General features: G+C 36.7%; 1 protein-coding gene across 2 annotated transcripts in view; it reads right to left on the reverse strand.

Annotated features, from left to right (window-relative positions):
• Positions 1–23,086, reverse strand: part of LOC114133426 (leucine-rich repeat and fibronectin type III domain-containing protein 1-like protein) — a 176,573-nt gene that overhangs the window by 57,624 nt on the left and 95,863 nt on the right. For both annotated transcript variants that reach the window (XM_027999322.1, XM_027999321.1), the window contains 6 exons: positions 7,243–7,459; positions 3,745–3,896; positions 3,389–3,642; positions 3,040–3,283; positions 2,777–2,934; positions 1,168–1,548 (listed from right to left, as the gene is read on the reverse strand). In XM_027999322.1, coding sequence (XP_027855123.1) covers positions 1,168–1,548; positions 2,777–2,934; positions 3,040–3,283; positions 3,389–3,642; positions 3,745–3,896; positions 7,243–7,435 — 1,382 coding nt within the window. In that variant the 5' untranslated portion in view covers positions 7,436–7,459. The remainder of the gene's footprint in view (positions 1–1,167; positions 1,549–2,776; positions 2,935–3,039; positions 3,284–3,388; positions 3,643–3,744; positions 3,897–7,242; positions 7,460–23,086) is intronic.

Here is a 23,086-nt window from a genome sequence, read left to right on the forward strand (position 1 = left end):
GAGGCTAAAACTGCTAAGCTAATAACTACACTTGAGTCTGAAGAATAAATAAAATGCCTGTAATTATACTTATTTACTCAGCTAGTACAGTTATGTACGGTCTATACCAAACCAAACTGTTACTTTTTATTTCTGTTTGAGTTTTTATTATTATTTTATTATTTACAGAGGAAGTCTAACAGGAATTCAATAAATGATTTCAAATTATAAACTCAAAATGTTTAATATGCAATGTATGGGGTTTTGAAACAGAAAACCAGCTTAAATCCAGTGATGGAAAAATCTGTAAAACTGTGATATTTTGCTAAGACATAACATCATGGTCATAAATCCACAGATATTCTAACTTCCATGACTCACAAATGGTCACTTATTAACAGATCTGATCAATAGAATTCACACACAATGATAATATATTGAGCCAATTGATTTGCACTTCACAAACAAACTGACACATTATACAGTATCTCAACAGATTTGTGTGTGACATGCTCAGGGAGATCTTCCTCTCATATTGCCATGACAACATCTGAAAGCTCTTTAGCAAGGGTTTCCCACAGTAGCCAGATTGACTTTCAGTCAGTATTGCATCATGGTTTGAACAATGAGAACATTTTAGGATTATATTTTTTTCAAGAGAAACTAGAAACACTTAGTAGTTATGTTTACTTCATCATGAGATGAAGAGAAAAAATATTAAAAAGGTTTTTATGGGGAAAATGTTAACATTTCATACCAGAGAGCAAACTAGATATGAATACACCTTTCATGCAGAACTCAAGCCACTAGAAGCAGTGAGTAAAAGCTATCTTTTTATAATTAGGAAGAAATCCAGAGGAACCAATCACATGAAATGTCTAGATATTGCCTCTCCAAACTCAACAATGAATCTGTTCTACTCCAGATGTTACCATCATTTCAGTTGGCTTGTTCGCCCTCATCTCCACTTGCATTAATTGTCATCTGCTCTCATCCTCAGAGCAACAGCTAAAGCCTCTAGGATAGCGAATGCTCAGCTGCGTTCACACATTCTGAAACATGCATGCAGATACAAGCACCCACATGTCTTTCACAAATAACCTTTCCAAAAAGGCACACTGAAAGTACAGCACAAAAGAAATCTTGGGAGCAGCAAAAAACATGAGTATTCAGTGTGGATAACCATACCTGTAAACCAACGTGTCATCCCCGGAGCTGTTGTACTGGACCTGGAACATTCTCACTCCGGATGTAGGAGTTTGGCTGCTCCATCTAATGAGGGCAGAGTTTCCTGTGAGCTCCACCAATGATACCCTCCTGTCAGCCCCTCTTGTTTCGTTGTTAAGCATTGCGACTTTGGAGGAGGTCAGGATGTCAGAGGGCGCTGGCTCAGAAGAAGGATCTCGGCTGCGGCTTGTGCTGTTTGCAAGATGAGGCACAGCTGTCACAACTAACTCCACCCTTCCTGTAGATTCACCTGCAGCGTTTGAGGCGATACAGGTGAAGTTTCCTGAATCCTTCAGGGACGTAACGTTGATTTCCAGGCTTCCATTGGGGAAAACTAAAGTTCTGAAAAAAAAGAGTAGGAAATAGGAAGTACATTCCACTAAACTTTTCCTGATTTTCATCAGCTGTGATTAATAATTAATAATTTCAGCTTGCTAATTGCCAGAATAAATAGGGAGAGATTTATTTAATCTTTGGAAGTTCACAAACATGCTGTATTTGCTTTTGAAGTAATGTTTTCTTCCTCACTAGGTGGCGTTTCAGCCACTCAGAGTAGAACTCATTTCAATCTAGATAATGATGGACAACAGCTCCAGCTAAAACTTTTTATAAGATATGTTATTTCTCTGGGATTGATACACATTTTGCTCCTTACCATGTTCCTGTGTGGTCAGAGAACATGACTGCTTTCTGAGCTGTGCAGTGACTGGATATTGACCATGCTGTGTATACATACACATAATTATTTGAATAGAGGAAGTTGACACCATCCAGCATATTGAAATCATAACCCTTTGACAAAACCAGACTCTTCCTTCTCCCTCTTTGTATCTTGGCTGTGAAACTAACCTGTCAGAAGCTTTTTAGTAAATAAATCCATTTACTGTACATTTTTACTACAAGTTAGTAGAATATAGCCTTTATACAAGTACATTTCTTTAGTGGAAAAAAAATGCCTTTTTTCTTTGAAGATGCATATAATGTGACAAAAGGTCATTTTTCCCTTATCCACTCTTCAAAATGAAAAAGACAAAAAATGTCAATTCACATAAAACATATATATAGTGATCTTCATAGGTCAATAAATTACTTCAAGACAACAGCTACTCTTGGAAACATCTCCATATCTAAAGTCAGATGAATACTTCAAAAGGTTTAAAAACAACTGGAACTGTGATAACTACATCTTTCTTGTGTTTAGTCTGCTGCTCACCATAGTGAGCAGGATGGAAAAGCAGGTCTAAGTATCACATTTAGAGACCTACAATATTTATTCAATGTGAGACTATACAATCGAAAGATATTATGAATTTATTTTTAAGCATTTGTTCTAAGGGTGCCATTAAATGGACCATATTTCACAGTTGGCTTGCATGAGCAAAATGGTTAGATCCTTTAAATAGGACAAAGGTTTTATCTTCATGATCTGACACTGAAAATTGAATGGAAACATCTCCTCTTTTAAAGTTTCTCAAATAAGAATTTTTGCAAAGATCTGACAATGGACATTTATTATTGCAAGACTGTTCAAACTACAGGCACAGCAAGAATTGTAATATCATGGTGATACCTGGAGCCATTGGATATAAGTCGGCCCTCAGGGCTGATCCAGTGGACCTCAGGCTCTGGGTCTCCATTTGCTTTACATTTTAGACTTGCAGGCTGGCCTTCCATAGCAACAGTATGAGGTGACTTTCGAGTCAAAACTGGTGGGTCACAAATAAATTCCTAAAAGGAACATCAGAGAAGTAGATTAAGAGATCTATTTTCTATTTGTGTGTAGGTGTTTGTTTTCTCTTTGAAATTTAAAAGTGAAAGGTGAAATGCTCCTACTTCTTCCGGTATCGTCCAAAAGTATTTGGCGCTGAGATCTGAAGGGGATGCACACGTCTCGAGGTCATCTTCTCTGGTCAGTCTCCTTAACCACAAAAGCTCACAGTTGCAATGAAGTGGGTTTCCACCAAAACTCAACACAAGAGAAGAGAGTGGGGAGCCTTTAGACTTGGCATATACTGGGATTCTCAGGAACAACGGATCTGGGGGAATCTTCTTCAGCTTGTTAGAAGTCATGTCCAGCCTAATCATGAAAGGGGAAAGACAATTGAAAAATTTTCATGCAGTAGTAGAGGTAAACTTTTCTTCAGTTTTTTTCAGTTCAGTTTGTTAATTTTCATGTCCTTACCTGGCCAGTTTGTGTAAATTGGTAAAAACTCCCTGGGGAACATTCTCTATGAGGTTATGATCCATATTCAGGGTATTGACATTGGTGAGACGCCCAATCGTGTCCCACGGCACCTGGTCAAGGTTGTTGTAACTGAGGTCTAGATCTTCGAGAGTAGTCACAAAGTCATCAAAGGCGTGAGGAGATATGGAGTGGAGCTGGTTATTGGCCAGTATCAGATGGCGAAGGTTAGTAAGACCTTTGAAATGGTCGTCCTGGTGGTCGGAAATGTGAAAAGGCAATAAGATCCTGAAATGCAGTCATGTAGCTAAATATTAGTTGCTGTGAATCATAATTGGTCAATCCATGAATCTTACCTTTATCACAGTTAATCTGTTGGAGTCCAGATGGAGCGCTCTCAGTCGCCGCAGATCACTGAATGCTGAAGGAAGAATCTGACTTATGGTGTTTCTGGACAGCGTCAGATGTAACAAGCTGGTCATGTTAGCAAAGTCTTTTCTTCGGACCGCTGCAAATTAGCAGAATAAGCACCAAAAAAATTTATTTTATAAAAAGGAATGCCAGGAACTATGACATTTAACAAAGACAGTCAGAAATTATAATTAAAAACGTGTGCAGCAACAAATAGTGCTAGAGCAGTAGGTCCCACATAGTTGTTATACCAAGCTTAATTCCTCCTCACCTTGCAGTCAGCTGTTACCAAAATTCATGGCTGAACTTATCTATAACTGCAATCAATCAAGACAAAGTGTCTCTGAATGTGGGTAAATCATCAATGAAACAGTGGCTGTCATTCTAATGAAAGGGAACCAGAAAGGAAAAACTCAAGTATTCCAAATGACCTCACAACCAAACTAGAAACTTCTGAGAAAATATTATTATTATCTTCAAGTCGTCCCATACAGAGCAGGAAAGGTAAAAGGAACACCAGTAAGCATCTGTAAAACATAATATATGCTCTGTCATGACTTCCAGTTGCATTTTAGCTCCTGGCGCGGTGGGGTTTGTTTAATACGTTTTAATTCACTGTATAATGTGTACCCTGGAACTTTTTTTTGATTTGCCCAGGCTTTACTTTCTGCACATCAAACACCCTCCCACAGCAGTAAAAGCATACTTGAAGGGAACATTGCAAAGTGATATATTTGCATCCCTAGAGACCAGACCTTGAAATAATCAAAGCAGTGCAAGGACAACTTGACAGAACTAACAGCAACCGACATCCAAAGTAGAGCTTTGAAATGTCCTTCTCGAAGTAGAACTATTCTTGAAGCTGGTACAATAAGGCATTCCCAAGAGAATTTAGACTGTTAATAAAGAATAATGTTTAAAGCTTACTTTTTTTTCAAATCCCAATTTTGTATTATATAACATATATTTACTGTGGTGTTTTAACATATTTTAATCATTGTTTTATTCAGGCACATTGAAGCGGGGATGTGCACAAACATTGCCTTTGACAAAGCTGAATACTCATTTGTTTAGATCGGGGTTTAACTGTCATTGTACATTATCTGTTTTCTTTATTTTATGTTAGCTTTTAATTTCTTTTTATTTTATTTTAGGTTAGTATATTTAATCTTTTAATTTTTTGGTACACTATTTTTCTATAGATTTAGATTTGTTGAACCAAAAAATAAAAATGTAACCATATTATAGATCTCCATTAAGATAACAGAGGAATGTGCAGGGCTTGAAGAAGGAGAAAAGTATATCAAATATGTGTAAAGTAAGGGGAGGAACCAGCAATGAGCAATGAAAACCAGACAGTGAAGAAAGGGTGAAGGACGACACTGGGTGCAACTGCCGGTGGATAGGAACTGATCCTTGATAAATTCAATCCACATAGCTTCATTGCTCTAGGTACTGGCTATTCACAGAGTACTGTAATCAACTCAATTGTTCAGAAAGTTAAGCAGACAAAAATTACATTGTAGATAAAATTGTACAAGAAACATGGATAACCACTAGAGTTTAGATCTATAGCTCAAACCCGACCCAAAATTTGGGTTGGGTTGGGCCACAATTATATGGTTGATGGCTGGGTTGGGGTCAGGCTTCTGAGGTGCATTTTTAAATAGCCTGCAATACATACATATATGATATAAAGCTGTTTTAATTTATTTTTGTCTAATTTAAATAGAGGAGGAAGTACTTTACCTTGTTGAGGAAAGGAAGGAAATAAGGTGCAAATGTTTCATTCTGCTGGGCACCTAACAATTATACATCCCAGAAGATTTGCAAGCAGAGTGCAGAGTGAGGTCTGGAAATACTTTAAACTGGTGTCAGTTTAAAATATGTCAGGTTCACTATGAGCTCTGGCCTCTAATTAGAGTTAATTAGTGGGGTTGGGTTGGTGGTTGGCTGGATTTTTTAGGCCTGGTTTTAACTCTAATAACTGCAGCTTTTATAAAGAAAAGCACATTTAACAATTTGGAAGAAATTCACAAGGCATGTACTGCTGCTGGACTGGAAAGAGGGTACTGCTTCTGCATCACTTGTGTCAAGCCACTCCTGAACCAAAAACAACTTCAGAAGCATCTTCCCCAGAAGAAAAAGCTCTGGACTGCTACTCAGTGGTCATAAGTTCTTCTTTTATTGCAAACCAAAATTGCTTTTGGTCTGGAAAGAGGAAAAAGTAAGTCTGGAGGGGAGAAATGTACAAAATTGAAGTTTCTTGAGGAGTAGTCTAAAGTTCCAGTCAGAAAGTATTTGGAAAGCTGCTATTGTTCCATTGCCTTTCATGATGTCCAAAGACGGCACTCATTTCATGGGAAACTCTAAGAAGTACTTTTCTCTGCTCATAAGGTTGATGGAGATTTTGACTTAATTTCCCAGCAGAACATGGGATCTGCCACACTATCAAAAGTACCAATACGTGGTTTGTTGACAACAGTATTTCTCTGTTTGATTGGCAACAAACCAGCCAAATGAACAACCAAATGAAAATCCATGTTGTATTTTTCAAAAGGAAGATGAGAGACAGCAGCTGAACGAAAGGAACCTCTGCTTCCTTAATGCCTCCATGCAATGCTTCACTGATTCAATAATTCATGCAAAAAAGGAGCCCTGACCAAACACTGAGTCCATGTTTTGTACAAGTGGACGTACGTTTTATTAGGGTATTTCAGTGTTAAGAATTGTTTTCACAGAAACTAAATTCCAGATTTTCATTTTCTATAGCATAAATAAATGCTTATTTCCTTCTGTATGTAATGGATCTATACGAGTTACATTTTTTTATACTAATATAAATAAAATTTTAGGTGATATTCTAATATATCCAGATTCAACTTTTTAAGTTTTAAATGAAAGCAGTACCTGCTGAACATCTTTCTGTAGAATAAAACTAGGAAGAAGTTAATTTAGCTTTGTGTCCCTTTTGTTTTAGTGGACTATGGTTTAGAGACTCAATGTGACTACAGATTAGAAATAAACCGATCAAAGAATAAGCATGTTTCAAAGTAACACAAAAAGGTTTTTGATGTCAGATCTAAAAGAAACAAATGAGATTAGCTCGGCCAAACAAAAATAATATAAAAAGGTAGTTAAATTTAAAAAGACAATTACGAACACTGCAAAAAATTCCTTTTCAAGTAACAGAATAAGGAGTACCTTGTATTTGTGTTAACGGTAAATAAATTGTTTCAGTGAGCTGTTGAAACAATTTGAGATACAGTCAATATGCATCTAATTAATAATATAACACTGAATTTATTATAGTTTAAAATAAACAAAATGCCCATAGTGGAAATAAGGGGATATGCAAATATGTCATTTGAATTTTAGCAGTTTATCTGTAAAAATAACACACAGTCATTTAAACAGATCCAACCCCACAGTAGGTATGATACCTGTGATGAAGTTTTCTTGAAGACGTAGCTCCACTGTGCGTCGATCAATGGCAGTGGGAACAAAGAGCAGACCTGTTTTGGAGCAGAGGATAGCGAGTGATGGAGAGAGGCTCTGGCACATGCAGCGTTTTGGACACGACTGTCCTCTGCATGCTGCTGCCAGCAACAGAAAAGAGAACCACAGCCGTTCCATTATCCTCCCCAGGAAACAGGGCAACTGCAAGACACAAAAAAACAGAGGAGTGAATTAAAGTGGAGAATGAGAATGGTACTGCTACAGCAAAGGCCCCCAGGAAGTAACAAACCAGGGTGAATCACTGCACTCCGAGATTCTTTGTTCAGGTAAAGAAACATACAGGTTGTCTCCAGTAGTTTGGTAAATCTGCCAGCTTATGAACATCCTGCTGTTAAGATACAGGGCTTTTACTGCAGGTCCTCTATTGTTTGGGGGGAAATTCTGCTTTGAATCTTCAAATGTAAGTAAAGCTTATTAAGAAAAAGAGTCAATAATAATAGAATGCATTCCTTCCTCTTGCTGTGCAACACATTGTTTCACTGCATTATTTTGCCAAGCCACATCTGCTATTGTACATCTGGCAGGCATGAAAATGTGTTATTTTTCCCACATCACACGATAAGAGATCAATAACGGCAGAGCAGAAAATTCTGGTCAGTTTGATTCTTCTGAAAAGATTATTAAACATTTGGTGCAAACATGAAGTTTTAAGGCCATGTTTCTTAGCAACAACATTTTCTTCAGAATAACTTCACATTGTGCGTTGATATATAAGCACATAATGAGATGTAGATGTTTCTGTGTACAAGTGCATGACATTATCTTTACTTTTTCTGAAATAAGAACTTCAATATATATTAATGCTTTTTTAATATATAATAGTTTGTGTTAAAACTATTATATACTGTATAGTGTATATATATAATTGTATATATATATATATATTATACACAAACTAATGCATGATTGTGATGGAGGGGAATTAGCAATTTACATTTTAAGTTAATAAATAGATGACATTTTGAAAAATGCGTCATGCATTTATATTCCGAATCCCTTACTCAATACTTTGTGGAAATGCCTATAGTTGCCGTTTCGGTCTCTGGAGGTCTGTCTCTATTGAGAAAGTGAAATGTTTGTCCATTCTTCCTAGGAGTCTCTAGGGCCCAGCCAGCATCTCCCAAATGTAAAAGCAGCTGTGCTCCAGTGTGTCATGGCAGCTCTTGCGTGGCCCAATCTGGCGTTTTGTTGGCATAGTCCTTGCTAATTCCACCTGCTTAGGATGCAGCTATGCCAGCTGCCTTGGGGTTGCCTTCCTGTTTATTCAGTTTATTTTAATTATTTTACTTTTAGTAAAGTTGTCATTTGTTCCGGCTCAATGAGCCACATCGTAACACAGGCAGCAGTGTGTTCAGGGTGTATGTTTTCCGTTGCACTGAGACATCGCATGTGTGTCAAGAAGTTAAATTCTGGTCTCATTTTACCAGAGCACCTTCGTTTACATGCTTGCCGTGTCCATTACATGTCAAGAGAAACCTCAGATGGGATTTGTGGCTTACTTGCAACAACTCCACAGTCTTGCCTCTCTCCCATAGATTAATGACGCCTTGCTCAGCGTTTCAGTTAAGGCGGATGATCATGTCTTGGACAAACTCTTTCCATTTTCAAATGGATAGACTGAAGAGTGCTATATGAACTGTCCAAAACTTTGGACAATATTTTATAACCTCAATGACAGATTTCAATGAAATTAAATTCAAAAAATACTTTATTGATCTCAAAGGTAAATTAAATAAATTAAGTTATCCATTCAGCAGAGCAATGTTACATACTAATATTGCATGACAATAACTGTAAAATGTAACATCTCCTGCAAACTGGACCCATATGACAAGCTGAAAAAACACTAAGGTGGACACCCAGTCTACGCATAGCATTAGTATTGAAAACAAAGGCAATTCTCTCTGTCTTTCTCTCTCTAACGCACTCAGTCTGGACACAAAACTGTAGCTCTGTACACAAGCACAAGTTGCTTTATAGGCTGATATCAATACGCGTGTTTTCAGTCTGACTTAATAAAATGGGTTTACAATAATTTCTTACTGATTGCCTAACAATTTCCTCAGATACCATTTAGTGAAGATGTGTTTATAATCTTTTTTTTTCGTTTTAAATTTGTAATTAATTTTTTTTTGATAAAACTGTCTTTTTCTTACTTTTTATGTTTTCTGGTTCACTATAATTATTTAATTTTACACACATTTCAGAACATTTCTATTATTAATTCCCAGGACCACGATCATTACAGTTTTTTTCTGACTGTCTATATATACACGACTCCCTACTCGTCTTTCTCTTTATTCCTATGTCGTCACTTTCCAACGCTTAGGGAGCTCTACAACATTCAATGAGAGCGCCCTGCACATCAATTAATGACGAGAAAGGTCAAACCAATGCGTCAACATGTGACTAGTGTCCCAGCGTACATGTAGGCTACTCCCCTCATGCATGTACACAGATGCTCATGCACACACATGCCTGCCCTCCTCCCAACATTCAGCTGCTTCTCACTGGGCTGACAGTAGGTAATTTGACCTCTTTCCCAATCTGTCCCTGGGTTACATCTCACTCCCAATGATGAATCCCTCTGAATCACTAATTCCCCTTCCGTCTCCAGACCTGAACCTGCTGGAACTTTGTGTGGCAAACGTGTATCAACAAGATTGGAAAATGTTTTTTGTGTGGGTGTCAACTCAGATGTTTTTAGGCTTTTTTCTCAAAACTCAAATGACAAAATGCACAGCGTCAGTCAGAGAAGAGTGGTGAGGCAAACCAAAGAGGTATCAGAGGTTTTATTGGGTTGGCCTGCTGTCCTTCAAGAAAATCAATGGACTGTCGCGGTTGGACCGGCATAAAAATATTGGTTGGCTTTTTATGTGTACAAAATTTGGAAACCTTGAGGTGTGGAAGTAAAAACTCTGGAGTTTTATAGAAAAACAAAAATACTTGCAGTGCATTAGGCGGGCACATAAGCAATGTGCTATTAATGGTGAAACTTTTTCTTAAGATGTAGTGGAGATTTTTTTTTATTTTTTTCAGAACTTGATACTTTAGTTGGAATGTTTCAGAAATAACAAATGCATTTAATTTTAGCTGTAATTCACAATTTGGTAATTTCCTTCTGCCTTAGTTAATAGCATTAGCTTAAAGCCATTATAATAATACCAGTGGTTCTGAGAAAGGCTTGACAAAGCACCGAAGTTAGTAGATGCTTCTACAATACCTGTTAAATGTCAAATGATTCATCACTGCATCACCTAGAGAACAACTATTTATAATTTGACAGAATCTTAGTAAGGCAGAGTAGATACCTGGAACTCAGCTGATAGGTTTAACATATTCGAGTGCTTTCTTTTTTTTAGAGAAAAATATTAAATAACTAGGAAATACTATAATAGTTAATACAATTAAAAAATGCACCACCTTTTGTGTTAAATTCCCAAAACAGTTAAATATATTGAAAAATAACAGGAAGAATACAGCCTGGCAAAAAATTTAATCAAATCTGATGCAGACAAAACCACAATTGATTAAGCATGTTGCATATGGAAACCCTTCACAGCTGATACAGACAGAGAAATATGTGCAAGAAATGAGAAATGGGAAAAGTGACACTGGAATAGTAGAAGTATTTAGGTGGGGCACTGCAAGCTGTAATTCAAGCATTTAAGTGATAAGAAACAGGTTCAGGTTAAGGTTCAGGAGAAGTAAAATAAATAGAAAAAAACACTTCCATTGTGACTTTGAGAACATATGCTTGCTTTCTATCGTAGAGCATTTTCCACTCGGCCCAACATAATGTCCACACCTTTATGTCAGCTCTGGCATCTCATACTAAGGTCCATATAGGTGCTGACAACCCTCTCATCTCTGTTTCTGTCTCTGTTTCTCTGCAGGAACAAAGACAGAAACAGTCTAAGACACTTGCTTCCATCTGCGTATAGAACCTTACTGTAAGTGCCTGAATATTATGGTACTGAGCTAAGCTGTATAGTAGCCTACCTATTGTTTATGCAGCACTTTTTTTCCACCTTTGCATACACTACCCTGCTAGATGAAAGAGCCTTTCTACCACCATCAGACTCTTTGCTGTCATCAAAGGACTCAGAAGAAAAGCAGGTAAACAGCACGGTAGATGGAGCATGCTTGTTGTAGCAACAAGAGGGGGGATTGGGAAATAGTGGGGGGTAAACAGCAGGCTGGATTCCACGCCTGGCATGGTTCCATGACTCCGTGCCGAACGGTTTTCTTTGCATTATGCACTTTCTGCTTGATAAAAGATATCAGGTCAAAGGGTTTAAGTCAAAGTGAAGTCATAAGTAATTACTGTAAAAATTCAAGTCAAGTCTAAGGTCATTAAATTTGTGACTTGAATCTCAGGACACTGACATTTTGGGATGTTACATTGTGCTACATTATCAACCTACGTGTATATATATATGATTAAGAATTGCCACTATGAATTCTCAATCTAAACTTCATTGCCACTGAACCTGGCATTGAGCAAATACCTCTTTCACACTATTATGTATACACTTTGTAGTTTAACAGTTGAATTTTGTTCAAGTTAACAATGGTATACTATCTTGTTTCCACATGTCTGATAGTGTAGCATAAATTATGTAATCGTCAAATAAGCCAGATTTTTGGGGTATGCTGAAAACTTCCAAGGCATGAATGTTGTAACTTGCAGGCACAATATACACACCCAAAACTTTTCTTTTATTGATCAAAACCCATTCACACTAAACCCGCACGCTAAACACTTAAAGGTTTCTCCTACCCCATCTCAATTCTCTCCAATAACATCATACTCAGCATTCACACATCCACATATCCACATTTCTCTCATTTTAATACATTTGCTTATGAGTTAAAACTTTTTCTTGATCAATTACATGTGTATTTATTTTAACTACTTATCATGGACTGTGTATAAAGCATTGAACATTATGCCTAAAGTCGCTAGCTTATCATTAAATATAAAAAAAATATGAACAAATACATTTTTTTAAAAAAAGACACTAGTCAAAAAGAAGTAACCCAAGTATAGCATCAAAGCAACATCATTCAATGATAATTCATAAAGTAAGCTTTATGTCTTCATATCTACATGTTTTCAGTCTGACTCAATATGTCAACGTCACAATGTCAAAACGTAAGCTCTCTCTTTGCCTAAGCAGGCAGCCGCCGAGGCATAGTTGCATTTTTGATCACTGTATATGGAACAAAACCTGTTGTGTGATATGTGTGCTTTGGTGGACAACAGTACATTAGCCTCACCAGTAAGGCTTACAAGTGAATCAATAGCATTGAACTTTAATCCAGCAGTGGGTCCTGTGTAGTTCCATTACAACCTGCCCCTCTCTTGGTACTCATAAAATCCTCAACAGAACCTTCTCATTAAGAAACAACAATGCTCCACAGCCTCACAAGATTAAAAATAGGCAGTGCTGCGACAACTTCTGTTCATGTATGATTTCCCAGTGCATCATCTAGGAAACAAAGTAAAGTGCGTGCAGCTACATAATCCTAGTGAAAAATTGATTTTATGCTGTAATTTGATAGTTCATGCTTTCCACTATCTCACAGTGCAACTGGGATTCTAAATAAATAACTTGCATAAACAAGATGCATGGGCTATTTTGACAGCCCTTCCATTTTCACCTGCTCCGTGTTTTCTGGATATGTGTTAGATTAAATATAACTTCCCATTATTTGTGATTACTCCCTCCACTAAACCTACCCCATCTCAAATCCCTCCAGCAACATCATATTCGGCATCCAGGCATCCACATATCCATATTTTTCTCATTTTCATATGTTCCTGGCTACATTATATCTATTTTAGACTCGTGAACGTAACCTACACAAACAATACAATGTAAGAGCACTTCAACTTTGTGCAAAAAAAGGTTTAAGGACTTCACTTATTCAGATTCTCATCACCCCCACAGGCTTCTTTGCAGTTTCTGTTACCCTGCAGCAACTCTCGTTACTGTATTTTTATTTTTAACATCCATGCATCTTCTTGTCCTGGTTTATACTTCCTGTTTGTTTCTCTTCTGCAAATAAAACCATATTTATAAAGAATGTCTGTTACAGAAAGTGTTTTTTTCTTTGTTTCCCTGCCTTTCAAAGCTTTGTTACTACTACTAATAATAATAATACACAAGAAGCCACCATACTTAAGTCTTTTTAATGTTAGAAGATTATTTTTAGTGCGGACTTCACTAGCTTGACAACCATCTGGATAGATTAGGCATTACTCTGCAATGTAACACTGTTTCTATATATATAAAAAAAATAAATAAATAAAGTTAATGCATGTAAATGGTCGTTATTTCAAGACATTTGATGCAGGGTGCAGCTTGACATTTTCCCAAACTAATTTTAAGCGGTTGCAATGGTGCCTGCACATTTCAGACTCCCTTGGCACGTTATAGTTTGAGCAGAGCGAAAATAATGAAGTGAGATCCCAAATGTAGCTTCTAACCCACTTTTTCAGAAACACCCAAACAATGAACATCAAAGGTTTTATAGAAGTGCATAAGATTCCAGGGTTGACTGTGGAGGAGAAAAGACAGAAAAGTGCAGTCATTGACATATTTCATGGTGGATTCAGTTCATACATTTTGCTCATCTAAATTTGTCGGCTGCTTAAATCTCTGCAGCATAGTTTTAAGCATTACATTTGGCTCTGACCAGTCATTTATGAACCTTGTGCTTTAATGCTAACTAAATGCTATAGTGATGTTTGCTGTGTACAGAAGTAAGTAGCGTGTGCTATTTTAGGGTTTTATATTATCACAACAAGCTATGGCCAAACTTCAAAGTACCACACGGTGATGTGTAAAAACTGCAGACAGCCGACTGGTCAAAAAAAAAAAAAATCCCCACCTGTGGGCATGAATATCAGCGTCACTGCAGCAGCATGCACACAAGCACATTGCCTTGTTTTATGAGGTTGTTTATTTGAAGTCAGCTGCACATAAATCCCAGTTGTGGGATGGATTGTTTATTATGAGCATGACTAATAAATTCAAGCATATGTTTATTAACTGTGTGTATGGATTCACAGATTGATCTGACCTTTTTCTCAGCAGACCAGAGTGAACACTGTCCTCAATCATTTTGACAGCTATAAATGCTTTAATCTCATTTAAAACAATAATTGCATTGTGCTATGCTCTTTTTTTAAAATCTCTGTGAATGACACTGTGTATTACAATGCCTTGTGAAAGTGTTCATATCCGTTGACCATATATTTATTTTGTCACTTTACAATGACAAACATCAGTGCAGTTTATTGGTAATTTGGGAACAGACCCACATAAACTAGTTTTTAAAATATATTTTATAACCAATGACAACATTAAATGTGTGGAATACCTCTCCATGGCAAACAGCAAATGTTTTGGGGTAAGTCTATGCAAAATAGCTCAAGCTCAGTTAGATTGTGAGGGAGAAATAACATCGTTTTTAAGTCTCAATTGGATTAAGGTCTGTCATTTTGACACGTAATTATGTGCTTTCATCTAAACAATTCCATTGCCTCACTAGAAAATGGCCTCCGGCCTGAGTTTAAACTGTTTTTCAGGTTCTACTGCAACATAATTTCTTCTAGGATATCCCTGCATGCACATCCATTTATCCATCTTCCCATCTACTCTGACCAACTTTCTCTGTCTCTACTTAAAGATGGGGCATGTACCTTTCATTATTTTTTTATTTTTTTTTTATTTTTTACATATTTATTAAAACCGTCACTATATGCCCTGAAAGTATAATGTGATCCAGATAATCTGTGAAAAGATTGAGCTCTTCCACCACCTCCCAGTGCTACTATTGCAGACTGGAGAAATAATACACCACTCCCAGTTATAAATAAACAATAAGAGCCAGGAGGAGGATCGAGTCATACTGAGAGGAACCATTCCATATCGGTACATATTTAAGAAAAAAAAGGTGCTACTGACTCTAGCTTATAGGTGAACAACTATGGTTTTAAAGGGTTGGTGTCTTCCAAATTCTGCAATATGTCTGACTGAATTCTTCTCACAACCTGTTGATAGGTTATGCAACAGGTACTCCGCCCCTTGGGAGCCATACTGTCATATTTTATTGCTCCAATAAAAATAATTGTTTTCTGTGTGGCACAAAAATAGAAAATTCGATTGCGGGCACAAAGTAGGCTGAGGCTTATCAGAACAATGAGTGAGGGCAAATTATTATCAGACTATCAAAGAAAACCACAGGACTCCAGCTCTCGAAGGCCAGTGCACTGAAAATTTTAAATGTGCTCCTTGTCCAACATACTTCGATCTAATAACTCATGCTGCATGCTGAATTAACTCATCAGCATGCAGTCAAGTTCTTCAGAATCTTGCTAATTACCTAATTATGCGATTCAGGTGTGTTGAAGCCAAGATGCATCTAAAAGTTGCAGGACACCAACCCTCATGTTTTATTGACCTATACTGGTGACACTGCAGGGTTTATGTAACATTTTGAAAACACATTAAAATAATGTATAAACCCAAATTGCTACTCAAAACTTTATAAACATTTAATTTTCACACCCTAATTCCATTTGGCTTTAATTTTCACCTCGGTTTTCCATAGGTACAAAACCCCTGAAACCTCAACGGTTCCCCTGATGCACAATTACTGCAACGCTTGATCAGTTCCTGTTATGTTTTCCGGTGTAGAGCAATATAGGCTGCTTCCAGGAATTGCCGGATACTTAAGTTTCTTACTGGAGCCACAAACCGCAAGAAAGCAGATATTCAGTTACTTGTTATTTATTTTCCAGTTTTTTTCATTAGGTGTTAGGGTGAAAAAAAAAAGTCTACCGTGGCTCTAAAGCAAAACAAATCACAAATCTGAAATTATCTAATTTATCTATTGCCAAACATTTAGAATGGCTTAGCTAAATATATTCCTGGGTAATTCAACAATGTTTTCATTGTTGAATTACATTAACTCATACTCAGTCATAAAATCAAACCTCATTATAGCTGCAGTATGTTATACTTTAATGCAAAATATATATTTTTAGATATTTGTTAAATTATGATTAACCCTCCTGTTATGTTGCGGGTCAAATTGACCCGTTTTAAAGTTGAATGTTTTATATTTTTTTTAATAGTTGGAAGTATTTTTTCTGCATGAAACGTTTTCTGTTTGTCTTAATAGCTGCACTCTACATATAAATTGCATATGGTTAATTTTACACATTTGCGCCACCTCCTGCGTCTGCTTTTTACATAGATACTGTTCAGGTCAATTTGACCCGGCAGTCAAGTTGAAGGGTAAAAAAAATTCCAATTCTATATGTTTCCTTGCAACTACGAGACATATTTCACCACACATACACATGCCATCCCCCCACTTTCTCACTATTCTCTTTACTTCAATAGGAAACTGCAAAAAAGCTGGTGTTCATACAACTTTTGACGGGAATCTTTTCTGTTCCCGTGGGCAAACTCCACCCACACTGAGTGACACTCAGCAGAAGTGGAGGAAAACATAAATACTCTCTGCATGACTCATTTATCTTGATTTTAATCAGCGGGTCAATTTGACCCTGAACAGTTTGTGTCTCAAGTTCAATTACAAAGATCACCCATTGAAAAAAAAAACAAAAAATCAAAATGTAGTATAAAAAAATTTACAAAAGATCAATTTCAAGGAAATTGTTGTTTTTTTGTCTGTAGGTTTTTTTTTCCAGTGGACATAAAAAATGTAAATTCCATTTTTTTTATGTCCAAATTAGTAAATGAGTGAATTGTTGACAGTGATCCTTAATTTCTGAGAAATAAAAAAAAACATCATTGCACAAATATTGATTGAAATGGTTAGTATTGGAGTTAATAATCAGATACAAAAATGTTTTGGAGGATTTTTTTGGTTTCTGACACTATTGCATGATTAAACACTCCCCGGGTCAAACTGACCCACGAACATTATGGCTGTACCTCAGAAACGAACAAAACAAGATGGTTAAATTGTGACAATATAATATAAAAATGAAGCTCCTCTGCCTTCTCCCACTTCTCCCAATACTAACTGCAGAAATACACCACTCAGTAAAAACAACAAATTAGAGCCAAGGGGAGAACTGTCAATCACTCTTGTGCTCATTCCCTTTCCCTTGCTATTTGATGCACAAAAGCTTTCTTACCACAACATAGCTTGCCACAAATGCTGAAGCTAGGTAGCACGACCATGGATGATGACGGATAAGCTTTTTTCCTGTAATGGAAAGTTGGTTTTGCATCAGTAGCACATGAAGGGGTGCATACGCAAGGGTGACTGACAGCGCTAAGGCACTCCTCCTGGCTCTGATTGGTTGTTTTTGACTGCAGGATACTTATGTTTCTTACTGAAGTGATGTATTTTTGCAGAATGCTATAATAGCTCAAGGAGGAGCTGTAGAAGCTTGATTTTTTCACAGAATAAAACTGTCACAACATGTTAAAGGTTTTAATAAGTATGGAAAAAACACATTTTTGTGAAAGTTACATACTGTAGTTTTAATAAAGTAAATCAGTGGCAAAATAAATTCAAAAGGTGTATGCCAGTCACCTAACAAAAAAATCATGACATGTAGCCAAAAGGAGAAAGAAACCTTTCAGTGGTCTAGTTACGGGTAAGTGAGTGCAATAAGGTAAAAGTGAGCTTGGTGTTGCTTAATTGTTGGATGGAAGAAAGAAAAACTTTATACAAATTTCCTACAGGTATCTTTATATCAATTTTAGATCAGTAAACAACCTTTACCTTTACCTTATGCAGATAACAAGCTTCTTTGACCACCTGGCTTAAGTAAAATTAGCAACATATTTGTGAAATAATCTTTTGGCCAGAGCTGTACATTACATAAGCAGAGCTCTCCATGGAGAGGAAATCCTTCCTGCCACATGCCATCTCACTGTACAATAAAAGCTAAATCATTGTTCTGCACTAATCAGTCCGATTTTGCACAACTGCACTGTGGCACACTTGCTGTACATATATTTACATATACATATCTTTTTTTTTTTTTTTAATCTTTGCAAGGACTGCTCTTAAGTTGCTTTTTATATTAACAGCATTTCATATTTTTACAATTTATAGCATTTTATATTTTATTTTTTTATTTTTATTTTATCTACAACTACTACTCAGTGGTAGTTGTCATTGTGTCTTGTCTCTATGCTGTAACTGCGAAGTAATTTCCCTGCTGGGATGAATAAAGTACTTCTAGTCTATTCTATGTACCTGCTGATCTCCGGCTTGGTCTTCCAAAAGAAAACAAAGACACTGATAAAGAATGGGACCCTAGACTGGTCATAATTTCTCAAAATGGCAACATAAGGGACACACAAGGTATGCAACTATGCATGTATACCCTCATATTTAAAAGCATTTTAGGAGCTCAATTTAAACTAAGCTGTGTGTTTTTTTTAAGTTAATTTAATTAAACATGGTTAACTGGAATATCTTCTATGGATGTACTCCAATAGGTGTAATTTAATATGATAGCACATTTTAAAACTTTTCCTCCCCTTGAGACATTTCATGGAGAATCATTGAAGATTATTAAAATATGGTGAAGTTGTTATGACTGAAAGTCAGACAAATATGCCCATCATCATTCTACAACAATTACAATAAGAATCTCTCAGTTGTTTATCACTCTCTACAAGTGATTGTAAAAGCTGTCACATGAAAAGTGAAGAAGTCTCCAGGAATGACAGATGTTTTTTGTTTTTGTAAATAAAAAGTCAAAAACATACAGACAGACTTTGTTATGTTTGACAGCATGATGCCCGATTTGCATGTCTAAATTACTTAGCTGCTCCCAGACAGGGTATCTTTATTTATTTATTTTGTTCAGGCCAGATATAGTGACGGAGTAGCTGTTTTGTTTTGCGTACTAAAAATGCACAGATTTATATTTCTTCTTACAAAAGTGTTTAATCAGTTGGAAGAGAAAAAAAATCTGGGGATTTTCTAACCAATTCAAACACATGCACTCAGCATTGTAGCAGAACGGTTGAGTTCAGATGGTGGCAGTAATTACTCACTGCTTCCTTTTCTAAGGAAAATAAAATGTCCTTCACAGGTCATATCGACCCTATCTGTGAAAACAGTCTGTTGTGCTCCAATCTATTTTTTTCCACCATTTCTCATCAAATCAATGGAAACGTGGAGGTGTCTTGTAGGTGTGGAGGTGAAATGTTTATTGAAAACATAGCATACTGCAGTGCTACAGTCTTTAACCTACTTCAAGAATCGCTGAGTTTAAATGCGGTTATGATCAAAGAGAGCTTCTTCTGATTAGGAGCAGGTTCTCTGGTAAGAAAAAAAACAAGACACGATCAAAGCACCTTAAATCCAACTAAACCTTGTTCATTTTAATGCATAAATGATGCAGTTATGGGGTACGGAAAAACGAAGGCTGTAATTGTCCCGAATATGATCAACTTTGCAGCAGTCATACACACCAAAATGAACACAGCATGAATTGGGAGATCTTTAAAAAATTGGTAATTATAGGAAAGCATCAAGTAATTAGCAAGACAAATCAGTGATATATCAAGACAGAATAGTGTTAACCAGACATCCGCAGCAAAAAAAATAAAAAAGATCAGAAAACACACTGCAAATCAGAAAATGCATACAAAGGGAGAAAATAAATCATAAAACAGTAGTTCAAAATGTCGATTGAACATGTAAATGCAAAGTTTCAGATCAAATTTACAAACTGTGGATGTAGTGAAATGAGTTAAGAGATTGCTTCTATAAAACTATTAATACAAACCAGCAAAAACAAACTTTAGAACATGCTTATTATTTTTTAAATTCTGATATGGCAGGGATATGACACAACATGCATGTGAAAATTAAATTCATTCACAAAGTGAAATGTCTCTATTTTTCACTGAAAATGAAAATATACGGCCAGGTTGTTACATCTTTAACAACCACCATTGTGAGGAGAAGGCCAATAGGGAAAACATATTTTTTCTCTTCATAATGCTCTATATCATTTGAAATTCAACACTTTTTTCACACAATAGACTGTATTAACATTTTTTTAAGAATCATTGTCAAAATACAATCTAGCAATTAAGAAATTGCTGAAAAACACGACATTATTGTAAGTTCTGAATGAATGAAATATCAGCACACTTTCCCACTGAAGGGCACCTTCACATTCGATGCGCATACCACCAATGACAACCTGGCTAGGTGATCTTCTATCTTTAAAAATCCAATTTACTGTGAGGGCCTCTGGTGCTAAATTTTACCAAGAATGGCCATCTTTGGTCTCACTCTCAGTCAGACCCATTCCCACTTAAGTAAGACTTTAACTGCATGGAAATAATAAAGTGAACATTTCCTTAAGAAGCCAAGGGTTTAGAGAATGGGAAGCCGGTATCATTACTCTCTGTAATCTGCAAATCAATGAAAATTAGCTTGAGCAGGCTTTTGTTTAAAGACAAACGGAAACACAAAGAAACTGTGAAAATGTTGCAGGAAAAGGGAAATGTAATGTAGCAATGGTGCAGCAATAGAAAGGATGAACAGCTTTTATAATGTGCAATTCATCCTGAGTACACCAGATGTTATAGCTGTAAACATTGTTTGACAGACTTGACTTGATAACAATCTTTTACAACATTATCCATTCGAATTTGACCAAAAATCATTAAATAAAACTGGAATAATTCCCCAATGTCCATACCTGCAAGTCATCATTTTCTTTAACAAATACTCACGTGCTGGTTGGTATGTGTGAGCATATAATTTTGGCTCATCGCACCCTGTCCAGCTTGCAACCTTATAGTACCCCTTCACCGTGCAACGAAGATGGATTATCCTGTCAGCTCTCTTGCAGAGGCACTGGAAAATATTGTGTGCATAATGAAGCACAAACATATGTGCATACGCATGTTCACTGAATCCTATACCTTTAAAATAACAAACTGGGGGAGGTATTGTATTCTAGGGCATATTCCAAAGCCTATAATAAGAATGAATACATGCTTCTTGCTCTTTTAGGAGCAGTCATACATTGTTAACTACTCAACTGTTTGCCTTTGTGTCTTAGCTTTTAAATGCACACAAGGTAGTGTTTGTGTGTTTTACGTATTTCTGCAGAGTCTGCTCTAGTAAGAGCACTAGGTTGTTAACGACCTTGAAAGCAGCAACCTCCATCTGCCGCACTGGTCAGCTTATAGTATACTGTGTTTGTTAGTGAATGTGAGTATAGGTAATCTCACGTTTTGTGAACTAAGTCAGTCGGTCACCTTTGTTCGGTTAGCTGCATTTGCGTGTAATGATGAAAGATGATGGTGAAATAAATTTCTACAGTCTACTGAACAAAATCTTTGTGTCATTTTCAAAAGATGACAGTTTAATTTGATGAATGGAATGGGTAAACAAACTTGAAGAGTTAATGCAAAGCTAAAAAAAAGTAATGCTTTAAAAGGTGCGCAAGCCTCACAACTAGGGAAAGACTAAAACTGTTGGAAGTACTGAGCATAGATGAGGCTGAAGAAACAACGAAGTGCTGCCACAGAATTCAGCATCGGTGGAAAGCGCCGGTGAAGGAAAAGCTTCCATTGGCTGCAAAAGACAAACTTGATGGGGGCCTGTAGCTTAGCAACGTCCAATTGTAGAAGGTTGGTAACAGTGAGGAGATAGAAAGCCTGCATCTGTGTGTGAGAGAGTGTGTGTAGGGGGCTGCAAGAAAGTGCAAGATTGGTCCAGTGATTTCACAAGTAATGAATCTGGATGCTTGCCTTCAGAGGGGGTGAGCATGGGAGAGTTCCAATGAATGCAAGAGGAAGAGACACTTTACTGGTGGTGTAATAATTATGAAGTAAGAAGCTGATTTTCCAGACACTAACACCACCAAGCCTTTTTTAGAAAGTGAGCTAATGAAGCAGATTTTTATCACATAAACTTAAGATTTCTCTAATTTTAACCTTCTCATCACATGGCAAACCCCCTGTTCTCCCCCGAAAGCACAGCCAAACTCTCCCTCGAGTCTTTCCACACATGGTTGGAAAGCTTGTTTGTTTTCAAATCGTGCCAAATCTCACCTCTGTGGGAATTGTGCAGCTGCCTGTTTACATCCTCATGGAGAAGGATTTCATTATAGAAATTACTGAAAAAAACAAGGTGAATGAGATTAATTGGTGCTCTAAAACCAAAACAGAGCATGAGATTCCCACAACCTCTGTGCCACTGAGAAAACACTAGAATAAAATAAGTAATAAGTAGGAAACAAGTTCCAGGGTGGCTTTAAAGGAAATGGTAGAACCTTAAAATGAGAAAGCAATACCCCATAATGTGACCCACAATAACCTTCTACTGCGAAATGGCACCAACCATAATTTGGTGCCTGCCTAGAACTTTTGTATCATAGGGCAAGGTTTGTTACAACCTGGAAAGATCATCTGTCAAAGGGCATAACAGAGACACATGGAACATATAACCATTCGCACATGTACATGCATATTTGTAAATTATTTAAAGAAGTCAATAAACTTAACTTTCTTGTTTCGGGACAGTGGAAGGAAGTTTGAATACCCTCAGAGGGGTCTTGCATGAATGAGAATAACATATAAACTCCATGCAGAAAAGGCCTGGGCTGGGATTTGAACGTAGAACCTTCTTGCTGCAAGGCAACTAAGAACTTCACCATGCAGTTTAAGAAAATACTGTTTATGCAAGATTACAAGTGGGAATCTAATATAGGATCAGTATTCA

This window comes from Xiphophorus couchianus, chromosome 18 (genome assembly GCF_001444195.1).
Source record: "Xiphophorus couchianus chromosome 18, X_couchianus-1.0, whole genome shotgun sequence".
Taxonomy (NCBI): Eukaryota; Metazoa; Chordata; class Actinopteri; order Cyprinodontiformes; family Poeciliidae; genus Xiphophorus; species Xiphophorus couchianus.